General features: G+C 41.9%; 1 protein-coding gene across 1 annotated transcript; it reads left to right on the forward strand.

Moving 5' to 3' along the window:
* The first annotated feature begins 1,721 nt into the window (after positions 1 to 1,721).
* On the forward strand, positions 1,722 to 11,956 carry LOC306928367 (uncharacterized protein). The gene is made up of 3 exons (XM_079508418.1): positions 1,722 to 1,860; positions 8,309 to 9,318; positions 9,699 to 11,956. The coding sequence occupies exons 1-3, from the start codon at positions 1,743 to 1,745 to the stop codon at positions 9,831 to 9,833; spliced, it is 1,263 nt and encodes a 420-aa protein (XP_079364544.1). The 5' UTR covers positions 1,722 to 1,742; the 3' UTR covers positions 9,834 to 11,956.
* The last annotated feature ends 4,448 nt before the right edge of the window (positions 11,957 to 16,404 follow it).

Genomic DNA, 16,404 nt, shown 5'->3' on the forward strand with positions numbered 1-16,404 from the left:
GGACTGCCCTTAATGCCACGCTACCGTCTGTATGTATGGTATGCTTCCAAAGGTTTGCCCAAATATCCAGTACAAATATTTGCAGTTTGGAGTTCCAGACGACTCCAAACTGGCTTCCACGTAAGCCCTACTGTGATTTTGGTTGACCAACCATGTGGTCCCCAACTGGTGGGTGATGTTTCAGTTGAGTGGCGTGCACAGCGGAGAACATGTTGACAAAAGTCAGTATATTTTCTTCACCTCAACTTATATCTTCGAGCCTTGCAACTAGAAGGATTTTGTTTGAACCTGGAGTGCTGCGGGTTGTCTGCTACGGCAGTACTTTTCTCTTAAAAGTCAGTATAGGCGGCTAGGCCTTGACTATATCACACGACATGACAAGTTCTGAATACACACTAAAGTATATATACAGTATTGGACAGTGGGAACATTATGTGACCAGAAGATATGAGACAAGGAGAAGAACACAATGGATAGGAACAGAACATGCATCTCTTATTGTGCATAGACGCCAGTCTCTGATTAAGTGGTTGATGGTCATCGTATCATGGGTTTCAAATACACTTACGTTACGTAGATTTGTGATTCATCACATATGTGTGTACTGGGTCAAGCAAATGAAGGTCATAAACAAATCATGACATTTGTTATTTTAAATTATTACACGGCTTGGTTGAATGCTGGATTCTGATTGGTCAATCGCCAAATTCAGTGGTGTGTTATTTCTGGATAATGACCGATCCGCTCTATAACAGACCACTGTCTAATCAAACGCTCGGAGCACCTGGCTGCAGCCGCTGCGCTGCTTGGATTTTATGCTGTAGCCTGTACCCCATGTGACAGCCATGTAAACTAACACACAATGTCATTTAACTAAACAACATGCATTCAATAATGTTTTAGTAAACATTTGAAGCGAGAAATAGACAATGCTCTACCCGAAAATGTATTCCATTTGATCAACACTCACTTTGTTGTTTCCGAGGTGACTAAGTTGCCTCTGGGGGCCAACTTGGAATACTTTCATTACCGTAATTTTGGGTCAATTTATGAATTTGTGTAATAAGTAGCCATGTAATAAGCGAGATAATGTATGGCTGCGTGGTCATTGTTGACATATAAATCACACTGTCTGTGATTTATCTATGAACAATGACCACGCAGCCATACATTATTATCCCTTACTTAAAAATAGCCCTTAACTAATTTGAGCCATTATTAGAAAAATGTCAGCACTATTTGCCAATGTATCCAGATAGCAAGGCAACTGCTCTGTTTATGTAGGCTACCCTTTCAGTTTCAATTTTGTCTTTATGCTATGATGATTTAATACCATTGTAGTATCACACCTCAATACAACAGCTCAAACATCTTTCTGCTGTTGCAGTCAGCAGATATGGGACTTTATTTTTTTGTTATTTATTAGTCGTGTTTAGAAAATGAATGAGTTTCTCTCAGCCTCCTCCTAGCCCCCCCCCCCCCCTCTCAGTAGCCCCCTCTCTCTCTCTCTCTCTCTCTCTCTCTCTCTCTCTCACATACACTGACACACACACACACACACACGCACACGCGCGCTCTCTCTTTCTCTCTGTCTCTCTCTAGCGCCCTCTCCCTTTAGCCCCCCCTCTCCCTCTCTCTCTCTCTCTCTCTCTCTCTCTCTCTCCCTCTCCCTCATATATAATAGAACCAGTGTGCGTGTTCCTCCGTAGTAACCACGCCTCTACAGTCACTCTCACACCAAGATGGCGGCGTGCACAACGATGGGACGTAGCAGGAGCAACATCTTTGCTCTTTCTGTTTTTATTGTGCTCCATCTGCTCCTCAGCGGCTGTGTGTCAGCTCCGACGGGCAACGGGACAGGTATGTCACATTTAGACTGAAATAACATCCAACTGAGAAAAAAGTATTTGTTTTTGGCCGAATAAGTCGATTGCTATAGCTAGCAGCATAGATATCTATGGCTAGCAGTACCTCACAATGACAGACAACACAAAACAACTACAGTTTACACATAGGCTGTAGGCTACTGTAGCTAGATGTGATTTATTGTTATAGTAAATGCTTCGTGGTAGAGGTAGACAGTGAAGTTGAATGACTACGCTCTCTCTCTCTCTACCACATACATTTGGTCAAGACTTGATGCCTAGGGGCGTCTTGTGTGTGTGTGTGTGTGTGTGTGTGTGTATGTGCGCGTGCGTGCGTGCGTGTGTGAGAGAACTTGTCCCAGATGTCCATGTCATATATCTGAGCTAATAATAATTACCCTGTCTAGATAAGTGGGCTGGGCCCTCATTAAGAGACCCTTTGAAGCTGACCTGTGGAGTCGTGGCCCTCTGGAAACAGGAATTATGTCAGACCTGTAGGGTGAGGGTCTCCTTTAGTGAGTCAGCCCACTGAAACCTATAAACACTGGCCTCAGGCCAGGAATTGCCGTGTTGGAGGAAATCGTAGAGAAGTGGCTCTCATAAAGTGGGGTCCAGGGAGCCCACAGGGGTTTGAAATGTATATCGTGTAACTCTTGACGGTGTACAAATGGAACCAAATTGACCCACTTGAAATGAAATGGTAGTGAGTTTTGGATTGTTGTTGTTGAGCGCTAGTCCTACAGTAGATGCTGCGTTTTGTTACACAGAACGACTGTTACTAAAGATAGACAACCTCTGGGGGAACTTATCAAGTTGCAACATGCATGTCTGCCTCGGCTAGTATTGACTGAAAGTTGGACTCTATCCTCTTCATAACAGTGCTATAGATACTTACAGCATCACACTAACCACTGTAGGTGTCTAGCGTAGCATACGCTTGTTGTGTAAATACTAGGAATACATTATGTAATAACTACTGAATACCAATACAATTCATCTTTTATGCTGAACAATGTAGGCCTTAATTTGGCATTATTTGATCAGACATGTTGACTTGAGTTGTATCCAGAATGATACGCGTACCATCCATGTTATGTGTGGAAAAATGGCAGAAAATCAAGTCATATTGACGTTAGAGCGTGTCTGCAGCAGTGGGGAGTGGGGACATGTTGGCCTCTTTCCTGTTCATAACCATGATGGTTACAGCATCACACTGACCTCATTGTAGGTGGCGACTGGCTGGCATAGTACCAGGTTTATAATATCCGGACCAATACCAATCTGATCTCTTATGCTGAACAATATATATATATATATATATATATATATATATATATATATATATATATATATATATATATATATATTATGGCTTGTGACATTATGGGCAGTATTATGCGTGTCTTAAGTACCAGGTCTTATTACTTAACTTAAGACCTGGAGGCGTGGCCAATGCTGTTTGGCCACTCAGAATAGCCAAAGGGCATTGATCACGCCTCCAGGTCTTAAATTAAGTAATAAGACCTGGTACTTAAGACACGCATAATACTGCCCTATATGTTTTAAAATAGTCCACACACCACACAACCATAACGACAGCTGTGAACGATATTATTAGGATCACATTCAGGGAGTTTTGATAAACGACAGAGAAATCAGAATTTACAGGGCATCAGGTTCAACATACAGCTATCGGTCAACAGTGTGGATGCTCGAATCATATCAGGACTTTTTGTGTTATCGTTTTAGCCTTTCATGGTTACCACGTGCTGTTTACATTTCAGACTAATTAAGTATTCAAATCGGTCATCATCATTTGATCACATATGTTGGGTTACTTATCCTTTTCCCATCAGAGAGACTGAAAGACAGAGAGACTGAAAATAGCAGAAAATCAAGTCGTATTGCTGTGTCTTCTGACATATAAGTCGCTCGCTATCTGATTTTAGTTCATGATGAAGTTCTCTGATTGTAAAGACATTTTTGTTGTTGCCTGGAATCTCCCCCAATATCCAATAGAACCTTTTTGAGTAACTTCCTTTTCTGACAATTATTGTTCTCAAATGACCGCAGTTGAGATAACTGGGAGAAGATAACTGGGAGAAGATAACATTAAACTGTAGTGTAAAGGCGAGCTCACTATCAGGTTTAGGGAAGGAAATGACACCCTAACGGACTTAACATGTTCCCCCTATACATTCATTGTTTGCAAGCCACTGTAGACTCTTTTCTGTTGTTTTTAGTTACACAGGGTGGGTCTGGTATAGTTGCTTAGTTGTCACATGAGCCACCATAATAGGCTAAATTACACCTGCGTCAGACTAGTCTGATGGGTTTAACCACTTTCTGCATTCTACCTAACCCCTATTTTGGGACCGTCATTTCGGCATAGGCACACACAACAGCAGATCTACAAGCTCACAAAACGTCACTTTGCAAATCGCTGTGTGCTTGTAGATATTTTAGCTATTTGTGATATGATTAGGGCTTAAGTGTTAGACGATAGTGACATCACTACATACTTGTCTATTCATAGCTGAGGTCTTATGTCATTCATAAACAAGGCTTTACTTTAGATTTTCACTTTTTTTGTTTTTGTTCATATCAATCTTATCCTGGGTCTAGTTTTGGCTTTAAGATGCATTAACATACAGTAACTAACTACGCAACTTTGACAACAAGTATGTTGGATGATGTTTCAAGTCTCTACGAGTTGATCGTATTACCTCATAAATGCCAGACCATCTGTGTGATGCATATGCACTATTAGAGCAAACATTACTGATAATGTTGCCTAGTTAAGTACTTGTACCGTTAGTTAGAGCCAACTTTATTAATATAAGTAGCCTATACTGCGGACGATCTAGGCTAGCTATTATGAAGGGGGAGATTATGTTTTTGTCCATCTGTGTGTCCGTGACTAATCTCAAACCACAGCACTGATTCGATCACATTTTTGTGCACGCAGCGCAGCTAGTAGGCCAAGGAAATAAATCCCAGAACATTTTACAAATGCACAGAAAAATCCACCAAACCACCAATCTGTCCTGCTCAAATATGGCGTTCCTCAATGTCATCATTGATGATATACTAGTATGATATCGATATCCAGTATAGACTATACTGTATACATATCGATATCATACATTTCATATACGCTCACTGCTATACTCTATATACGCACATATAATGTATTGGCCATATCTAATGCCTATGACCTCGGTCTTATGTGATATTTGATATACTGTACACTATACTTTATATGATATGATATATTATACAGTATATGATATAGATTCACACATATAATGTATTGGCCATAGCAAATGCCTGACCTGGTTCTTACAAGCAGAATTTAATGCCATATTGACGCACACACAGCTCACATTTGTGACCATTGCCTTCACAAAGGTCTCCTGTTTATCCTGAGTATTTATGCTGGCTGTGGCCCATCGGTATGAATGAATAGTGTCTTTCTTCTCTCGAGGCGCTTCTAGCTAAGGACCTCAAATCCCATGAGTTTCTCCTCCCATCTTAGACCAAGCAACGCCTTCTAGCCGCAAAATAATGTTGACTCTTGTTTGTTAATTAAATGGTGTCATTTGTTCTGGATGCCTGGCTAAACGGCATTGCTAAAAAGCACAAGATGAAGTCGAATACAAAGAAACTGCAATAATGGAGTGTGTTTTAGCACTGGGTGGGATGCGGCCATCTGTTGCATTGGGTCTTTTCATCGTTAAGTTGTTCTATTTTACAATGCTGCCCTGTGGGGAATCGTTTTAAGTTGTAAGGAAACGACCAGGAGCTGAAAAGTACAACAAATGGTCTTGGGAAAAAAATAAAGCCACTGAACAGCTTCCCTAAAACAATCACTGCAGTTACCGGTAACCACATTAACTCTGGCATCCCGGCTATTTTTGAAGGAGGGAAGAAAGTATATTGTATATTTTCAAAAGTGTTATAGAAAATAATAGATGATCTACAACAATCTCATTGTGATTTGTAGATCAAGGAAGTTTAAGTGATGTATTTTTTGGGTGAGGGTCTGCTCATCTGTCCAGCTTTTTAGTTCACAGAAAATATATTTAAGTAATGTATATTAATTTATAAAATATATTTATCAGGGGTTCTCTCCCCTGATAAATATATCAGAAAATGAAACCTGAAAATGTACTTTCTGTTCACTAAAGAGCTGGAGAGACGGGGAGACCCCTTAGAAAATGCTCTATATAGCAATAATTATCTTAACCCATTCTGGGCGGGAACCCCTTTTGGTGTTTTAACTAAGCATTATGTTATACTTTAGCTATAGAAAAATAGCAGACCTACAAGCTCGTAGCGCGGCACTGAGTGCCGCGCTACGAGCTTGTAGGTCTGCTATTTTTGAAAAATGGTGAATTGAGTGGTTCTCAATATTTCCCGCTTGTAGGTCTGCTATTTTTCAATAGCTAAAGCATAACATAATGCTAACACCAAAAGGGGTTCCCACCCAAAATGGGTTAATATAGTTATTTAACACTTGCTTGAATAAAAAAAGAATAGAGCATACGTATAGCTCTATACTTAATACTCACTAATCGATTATTAGGAAGACGTATACAGTATTTTCAATATTTGTTGCAGGCCCAGATTTGACTGTATAGTGTCTTTATTTTACAGGGGCCAGTTTCAGCTGCCCATAGGTGCTCTTTGAGTGGTTTTGAAGGAGTCTAGGGATTCACATTTCTCACATTGCTGTTGGTAGGGCATTCCACATTTTAGCGAAAATTATTTAAACCCTTGTTTGAGCCGAATCTGGGTTGCACGTGGTTTGTTGAACTCCCTCTGGTGTTGTGATTGTGGACTTTGTTGACCTTTTAGGAAGTATTTTGACAGGTACATGGGTATCTTAGTGGTGTTGCGGATCTTGTAGACCAGGCCCATTGCAAGTTGCTGTACTCTGTCATCAACTCTAAGCCATTCCAAAATCTCCAGCCTATCAAAATGAGCAGGGGTGAGGTGGGTCCTCGGAGTAAGGCCAAGTAGTAGTGTGACCAGTTTGTTTTGGGAAGTCTGGAGCCTTGTTTTAAGGGCCTTTGAGGTGCTGTGGTAGTGGTACCATGAGGTGCATGCATAGTCGAAGAAACCTTGTATGAGGGCTCCTGTTAGGGTCTTCAAGGTTATTTTGTTGACCAGTGAGGATATCCTGTAGCCTAAAGGAATCTTGTTCTTTGGTTGAGTTGTTTGCTTACATTGGTGGCCATTTTATCACAGGAAAGATTTGCCTCCAGGATGGAACTTAGGTAGGTAATTTCATCTTTCCTGTGATAATATTGTCACCCACTTTAACCCATTTAGGACTGAAATGTTATGTTGATATATACTGTGTAGCAACAAGAACCCCAAAAGGGGTTTCCATCCTGATTTGAATGGGTTAACTGAGAAGCTGTCGGCCTTGCTGAGATTACTATTTGATCCAAAGAGAATGGATTCAGTTTTTCCCAGGTGTAGTGATGGTTTGTTGTCAGCGAGCCAGGTGCAGATTCTACCCAGTTCAGAGCTGAGGGCCTGTTTCTGTCTGAGACCAGCAGTGCCGAGTCATCCACGAACAGGAACAAGTTGCAGTCACAAGCTGAAGTCATGTAGTTTATGATGAAACAGAGTAGGATGAACGTGCACTTCTCTTTCCATTCTTTGTTGAATGTTCTGTTTTCACTGTCAACTTTAGGCCTACTCTTGACTTTTGGATGAAAAACTTTGTTTAAAAAAAAAAAAGTGTGGTTCACATGTTTTAAACAAAACGCAGTTTATTTCCGTTTTAAGAGGAGACCTTGAATCATGAATGAGATCTTGTTTGAAAAGGAGTATGTATGAGTGTCTGTCTCCAAATAAAATGTACTTTTGTTATGTTATGATGAACTAAATGTACTGTTAAGTGCAACATTCCAAGGATGCAGCCTGTACAAAATGATTAGGGTTTCTATCTACACCTAACATTTGCTTACACACAGTTATATTAGTAGTTAGTACACCACCACACGCACACCTATTTATTAACGTTTATAGCAATATAGTTATTTTCCCCTCGTGAGGCCATTGATTGAGTTCTGGCCCGCCATCTAATGGCTTGGAAAAGAAGAAAACGTAGGCTGATGTATTGATTGAGCAGTGAGGATTCATGCATTTCTCAATAGCTTCACTCACTTAGGATGTTAGAAAAGAAGGTGTTAAAAGTGTTAAGTCAGTAAGGATGGCATTCTGTCTCTGATTGAAAATGAACAACTGTATTGCTTAAATGTTTGGGTCAATATTTAAAGTTAAATGAACACATGATTTTTACAGTGTACCATTTGGGCCTCTGCACACAGTGCACAAACATTTTAATATTTTATGCGAGTTGTGTTTTGTGTGTACAGAAACGTGAAGACTTAACCTTTTGATTTCACCTTTTTTCTTTTTAACAGCGGGCGTCCAGGATGAGGGCGACACTACCGCAGCTGTTGCCATGACGACTCCAGACAAAGACCCAGCTGTGGCCCTCAATGATGGAAGGACGCCCGAGGAGCCAGGTGCTGTTGTTGGCGGAAACACTCCGTCAGAAGTGACTGTGGATGAGCAGAAGCCAGAATCGGCGCCGGGGCCCAATCCTGCAAATACAACCGACATCAAGGGTCAGACGACGGCTCTTGATGGAGACAAGGCAGCAGTCATGGAGGTGTCGCCTGATGTTCAGTCCCCGGCACCCGAAGGAACTCCAGAACCCCAAGGAGTTCCAGGAGACCTGGTGGAGCAAGAAGCACCTGTCATTATCGGCGCATCTGATGACAAACAACCAGAGCCGTCTGTCAGCCAAAACACACCGGTCCAAGACGGTCCAGACGAGGCGAAAGACCACACACCGGAGGGGGCAGAAGATGAAGCTGTTCAGTCACCAGTTCTACCTGTGTCTCCTGACGCCGAGCCTCCGAAAGTGTCTACAACAACTCCTCCCAAAGTGCTCACCACTGTCCAAGCTCCCGAACCGGTCGAGCCGACCCAGGCGGACGTGTCCGACTCCAAAGTGGTAACCGACGTCCAAGACCCGTCCACAGAGCAGGATGTCGTTCCGGACGTCCCGCAGGCCACAATCGAGGAGCCCCGCTCCAACGACTACGATGACGACGAGGACGACGAAGAAGACTACCCCGACAATTTGAGCCCGATCAACCGGGACGACGATGGCGGCGCAAACGACGATGGCGGCGCGAACGACGACGGCGGCGACGACGAGTTTGACCCGAATGTGGACGGCATCGACCAGAGCAAAGATCTGGTGGCCTTCAGCCAGCAGGACTCTGGGAGGATGGAGGTGACGCGCTACAAGGCCACCACCGTCTACAACACCGAGGACGAGGACTCGCACTTCTTCTTTCACCTGGTCATTCTGGCCTTCCTCGTGGCCATCGTCTACATCACCTACCACAACAAGAGGAAGGTGAGAGAGCGCGTGAAAACCCAGCACTTACTTACACAGTGTAAATTATCTTGTAATCCGGGGACAGTGGTTTGCAGGCCCAAGGGCAAGGCACACTAATGGGGAGTTAAAATCTCAACAAGGCATCCCTGTATTCGTAGTGAAAATAGCTGCTACCACAAAATAAATAAAATGCATTCATATTAATATGCCAGGTAGAAAGTGGTTAAAACCGGGACACATCGGTTGCGTAACTGCCCATTCCAATGTCATCAAATGAGTGTTGTGTCTTCAAGTCAGCAGCCATTCTACCTCTTCTAGAATCAGCAGCATCTAACTCCTTTGACTTTCGTCTCTCTTCGTATCTTTCACCCCTACTCTCCTCTTTCTCTGCGCTCCAGATCTTCCTCCTGGCCCAGAGTCGTCGCTGGAGGGACAGTCTGTGCTCTCGTAACAACGTGGAGTACCACCGCCTGGACCAGAACGTCGCCGAGGCCATGCCCTCCCTCAAGATGACGCGGGACTACATTTTTTGATTCGCGGCGAGGAAACTTAAGACTGAACAAAGCTAGTTGGCCTATACTACTATGCTATGTTGCACGACAGCGCCGCGCACCGTAAACGGCAGCCCTACAAGCTCACAACGCAGCGTATCCACGATGCGTTGTGAGCTCGTAGTTCAGCTATTTTCGTCGCTCACCGCTGTCGTACGATCCGAGTATGAAGTGGGCTTTAGCCTTTCCGGCCTGGCTGGACGGACACATTGTTCTATGCTTTAGCCCTATAAAGCTCAAATTGGCACTTTGTTCTAATTTCGAGGCAAACCCTGAGAACGGGGTAAAGTTGATCAAGTTGTTTTTCTCTGTGTAGAATGGCACCATTTTATTTTCAAACCCTTCTGTCATTGGTACTTGTTAAAGAGTTCTAAGTAACATTATTTGATAGTGATACCCATAGGACAAAAGGATAATTCTAAATGAATGACTTTATTTTGATTTTGATATGATTTGCTTTTGAGGGGATTTTTATTTGTCTTAATGGGAAGAGTGTTTCAGCCTTACGGTTCTTCTACATGCCTGTTTCTTTGCACATTTTATTTTATCCTATGTTCAAATATAGTAGCTATGAATATGTGTAAATATAATCTTTAGATAATATAATATTAATAATATAATGTTTAATACATGTTTTGTTTTTATCTACCACAAGACAGTTCTGTGTGTAACTGTTAATCCATAAATCAACTCCATGTGAGGTAACAGGGTGTGATGCACACTTTGGCACAGCAAATTCTTCAAAGCAGCAATACAGAAATAGCAAACGGAATGCATAGTCATTCCAAAAGGTATACAACCCCCTTGACGTTTAGTTGTGCTATATAACATGCATATCTTGTACTTTAAAAGAAAGCCAAATTACTTTCAGTTGTCTTTGGGCCCAATTGCTTCAGGTGTGATGTTTGTCATTGGTGGTCTCTGAAATGGCATTGACAACTCCTTACTAAAAGATAAAAGTAACTAGTAACAAATTCATATAAATAGGAATGTGGATACTTTTATCAGATGACATACACTCACTCCCATTCCATATTAACCTGAACATAAAGTCCAATGATTTCTTTTTCACTTTGTGTAAAAGTGTGCATGAAATCAAGTGTTGTGAAATCATGTATCATTGATTGAAATGTGCGTATCTGAAGGGATGAGTTGTATGCTCAAGCTATTTAAGTGGATACCTATTTTTGACACGATTAGGACTTGCTAATGACATACAGTATATCACCTTTTTATTTAATTAAGTGGTACCTCTACTACTACTAATTTAACTGTCCAGATTGTTGCTATGCACAAATCCCAAGGCTGGCCCTCTTTGTTTATGACTTCGATGAAGTCTCTGTCATTTTATTGCAGTCTTCATGCTGATAAATGAGTTCCCTCACTCTCACGGAGAAGTGTTTATGTTTGGGTTGTCATTCAGGTACCTCCAACACAGTAAAACTACGGGTAAATTCGTATATTTTCAGAGTTATATTAACCCTTTGGATTTGACTGTGTACTATGACTCAAACAAACTCTTAGTTCATTTGAGATGTTGCACTCCTTATACAATATCAGTGGTTCTCAAACATTTTCATCTGAAGGACCCCCAAATTGATTATGTATTTGGCCGCAGATCCCCAGTAGAAAAGATTTTTGTGTTTAACTGGATCCTCATCTTTCTGCGAACCCTCCAAGGACTCCTGGGTGTTGAGAACCACCGCCTTAATGTGCTTGTTGGCATTGTTGGCACTGAAATAGACGTCATTGTCATTTTGTCACTCTTAGTTGTACTCCGTGTCACCAGACCAGTTTGTCTTATTGTCACAAGCCTTCATTTGAAAAAAGGATCAAAATGTCAAATCTGTGACATGGATCCATTTTCCAAAATTCAGACGCTGCCAATTATTTACAGTAATGTTTTTGAGGCACAAGGAAAAGCAGTGTGTTGAATATTTTAACTTCATGTCAGGAGTGGCATGGTGCCATACAGTATACTGTAGCTGTGAGGGAGAAGGGATGATGGTGTTTGTACACTGCTTTTGCAATCAAATGTAGAAATACAATCTTGTTTTTTCATTTTTGTTTTGGTCAATAAAGCACAATTGTGTATGGATCTCTCACATGTTCTGTCTCATTTCATGTCTGATGTTGAACAAATATTGCCAATTGTCTTGCTTATAAGGCTGCAATCCAGAACTTATGTTAATGAATAGAATGTTATTTAAATCAATCTCTAGAGTATGTTACATATAATACAACATAGGCACGCACACACACACACAGGCAGGTGGACAGTGGATGAGTGCACCAGTTGACAGATGCATCTACTGTACATTTTCTGCCAGTCTGTACCAATGAAAAGTTCAAAGCCACTGGGGGCAGTTTACAAAGATAAGGAAATAAAAGGAAGAAAGGAGTATATAGCGAAAGCATCTGTCTGTCTCTGGTCTTACTCTGTGATGCTTTAAACGATCAAAGCCATCCGAGGGGTGTTTAGAAAGAGCAAAATGGAGGAAGAAATTAGACAAAATTACATAGGTGCCCTTAATAATAAGAAACTTCATTTTTAAAGCAATGTTCTAAACGGTGTATAAAAAGTGCTCTTCTTGGACCTTCCCACTCAGCTTCCCTAGGCTAGGCTACCACCTCTACAGTATTAAGCAAATAATGGCAATCTCACCAACAAATGACGTATATTTTTATGCCATTATTTGGGGGTCGTATATGCGATCGTACTGTAGTATCAATTCATGCCGTTTGATTGTGCAGGTTGGTGCGTCATCACCATTAATTGAGGCACAGATGTAGTAAGTTATTTATTCACTAGATGGCAGCAAACACGCACGAATAGATTGCATTTCAAACCAGCCATTAAGTTTACATGCTTAGCGTTAACTCTGCTCCCTGTGGGCTACTACTAGACTAGAGTTTGTCTTACTGTTGCTTTGACTGTGGATGGAACCTGACTTTTTAAGTTTTGATTAACATTATTGACTCTAGGCTAACACAAGGTCAATGATAATTTTGCAGTGCTTGACGAAGCGTCCTTCTCCGCAGCCGCAAAGGTAACGTTTCAAAAACCTTTGATGTGATATGTTTCTACACACGTAACACACAGTGACTGATTTCTGAAAGTAGTTGGGCTTTGGAAGTTTGGAAAAGCATGTTTGTTTGGAAAAACCTAGCTAGTTTGGAAAAGACTGTGTGTGTGCGTGTGTGTGTGTGTGTGTGTGTGTGTGTGTGTGTGTGTGTGTGTGTGTGAACAGTCAAAAGCACAGTCAAAACAAGAAAGGCTAAACAAGTCAATTCTACAGATCAGAAAATAAGCAAATGACAAAAAAAACAACAACAACTAGAAAAAGTGTTCCTAGAGCACAGATCTCCGCCAGGTCAGGTAGGTTATTGTGGGCCACCAATGTTGGGAATTCAGTCATAGAGGTGAGTGGAATTTGTAGAAGTTGAGGCCGGGTTGATAAAGTTAGTGCACAAGTCGACACTCTTGACAGATCCGTCTCGATCACATGCATACAGTATGTACCGATTTGCATGATGTTTGGGCAAAAACTGTAGGAATTCTATATATTAAAAAGTGTTTGCAAAAATGGGCCTCCTGATGGCGTTGCCAATGTGAAAATGGTGGCATTTCTTCCTCTGCCTTTCACACCAATCGGACACTATTGGGTGCAATTTTAGAGAAGCTAATTTACCCCTTTGTTTCTTTGATCACACAACAAATCAAACACATTTCACCCAGAAAGGGCAAATCATTCCAACGACAGCCCCCCCCCCCCCCCCCCCCCCCCCCCCATATCATTTCACTTCACACAGACAACAAATAATTGATCTGAAGAAGGCATGAAGGACAGCCCAGATGACGCTTCAACAGTTTTGCCTTTTGTCATAATTTCTGTATTTTCAGCAGCCGGGTGGATTAGGTTGGCCAGGCCGTACCAGCGGGTGGCTACTCACCACAGGCACGTCGATATATATTGAACGTGCAGTGACCTGGGTGGTGATCCTTGGCAGATAAAACAGCTGGGTTATGGCCAGGGCTTATCAAAGCTCACCTCACAGTCTCTCCAGAGTCTCCACAGCCTGCAGATCCATGCGGCCTGGCTTATTAGTTGCCTCCTGAATGGGAGAGGTCAAAGAGACGTCATTCCCGAATTGACATGCATCCATAGCAGGTTCCCACTTGAGAACAAGGCTGCTGCCGAAGGCTAAAGTTGTTTTTCACTTCATTTCCTGGAACATGTAGACTTCTTCAAGGCGTCAGGTAGCAGGAACGAAGGTGGGTGGGACGGGGTCAATGGTATTCAATCAATTCAGGAATATTTTCTGCAACTTTTGGTCTTGCTCTTTTGCACCCAAAAACTTCCCACGACAAAAAAACAATATATATATTAGAGGTTAAAGGCTCAATCGTTATTTTCAATTGAATTGAGTGAACTGAGTCCAACCCCTGTCTCATGAGGCGAGGTCACATTTTTATTCGGTGGCCAAAGTACAGTAGTTGAAGTTAGTTCAGCTTGCAAGTGCAAAGAGAGGTTTGGGTTGTATACCTTGCCAAAATAGACTATAGAGTGACTATTTTTAAGTGTCCTTGCACATTACACCCGGTACCCCAAAGGATATTTAGACCCCTCTTTTCTTCCCTTACTTACACCAAATAGCCTATCCACAAGTTCCAAATGCATGCCATTGCGAGCTACAATTGTAGTGCAAATCAGAACAGAAATAAAACATATATTGACACTGATTTAGAGAAATAACGTTCAGGGGGTCTGGAGGAAGACTGAACGAGTGATTCCTTCCTCACTACCAACTGACAAGCTAGCTGCCCTTGAGCAAGGCACTGTGTAATCATGACCCTCTACATGTGGATAGTGAATTTCCCCATGCTCGTATGTGTGAGTCAGTAGACTCACACATACGAGCACACACATATAGTGTCCTATACTGTAATTTGTGTAGATCTGACGTATAGCATTCGCCTTGCGCAGCTTTATCGACACAGCTCATCGTTCTCTCTGTTTCCGATCATAATATGATCTAAGCCAAGGAATATTATTCCTTACTGGCGTCGCAGCCGTCGCTGTGTGTGTGTGGTCCAATTAGGCTTCCACGGGACTGGCGGTGTCGTCTATTTTAAGAAGCCAGCGCGACCTCACTTGAGAGCCTCTAAGAACCTGTCACATCACAACTACCTGCGCTCTCTGAAATGTCACTCTTTCTGTGTCTCCTTCTGTTTTTCAAGTCCTCTCTTTCTGTCTGTGTCTCTGTCTCTCTCTCTCTCTCTCTCTCTCTCCCTCCCTCCAATGAACAATTACCTTCAAATAAACAGCAATCCTTTTAAAACAAAAGAGAAAAATAATCTAAATCTGGATTATCTCAAAAGTGGTTTGAGAGACAAGATTACTTAATCCTTGTGATATTAACCTCAAACTTGCTCTTGCCTTTTAGTTATTTGTTTTACATATTTGTTGCCATGTCAGATGAGTCGATCGTGTTTGCTGTTTTATCTCTAAAAGGCGAAGCTTTACTCGCTCATCTTCTGCTCAGGACATTTTTTGAGCTGTAATTTGTCTCGCTCATCTTCTGCTCAGGACATTTTTTGAGCTGTAATTTGTCTATTTGATTCTCTCTGTCTCTATTCAATTCAAAGGGCTTTAATGGCATGAGAAAACAAATATGTTTACATTGCCAAAGCAAAAAGTGGAACAAAAATCTGAATCTCCAATAAATCAATTTCTATGTATCGAGGGGTGGTTGTGTTCCATTTGATATCCTTCTCCTATCACAGCAGCTCACAAATCTTGCTGCTGTGTTTGCAGTGCACATTGTTGTACATCGCCCAGCAGATATGGGATTTTTTTTTGTCATTAGTGATCATGTTTACAAAATCTCCATGGGTGATTGTAATCTGTGGGAAGTACAGTATGTGTCTCTGATCTCTCTCTCTCTCTCTCTCTCTCAATTCAATTCAATTCAATTCAAAGGGCTTTAATGGCATGAGAAAACGGCTGCCCAGCGTTGCTAGGGTTATTGTGCTGACATGTCGATCAGTGTGTTCAGGTTTTGGTAGCCAGTATTGGCCGGGTTATTACGTGGCTGAAATAGGCTCTCTTGCTCCCTCTCCCTATTCATTTTTCTTTCTCCCCTATCTCCTTCCCTTCCCCTCCATCTCCTTCTCCTTGTGTGTCCGTCTTCTAGCTTGGACCCAATCTCCGTCTCTCTGTCGTTTTGGGTTGCTATTTTGATCTCCCTCTCTTTGACGAGCGGAACCTTCCGTATATATTTAGGCTACGTTTCCTTTGCATTAATTGGCCCTCTTGTATTTGGCTTATTCTCTGCAGTGTTTTGCAGCTTTGGAGGGAACCGCCACCCTCTGGTTGTAAAAGATTCTGCCACTTGTTTATCCCCTGTGAGCTGTACTCTCCTGATTGTATACAAATTGGTATCCTGACCTGAAAATGCATTTTCTGCTCGCCGAAGAGCTGGAGAGACAGGAAAACACTGTATTCTAACCATGAAATATCACTCTTTAACCACCTTTTAAATTGATACT

The sequence above is a fragment of the Electrona antarctica genome (assembly GCF_951216825.1).
Source record: "Electrona antarctica genome assembly, chromosome: 8".
Classification (NCBI taxonomy): Eukaryota; Metazoa; Chordata; class Actinopteri; order Myctophiformes; family Myctophidae; genus Electrona; species Electrona antarctica.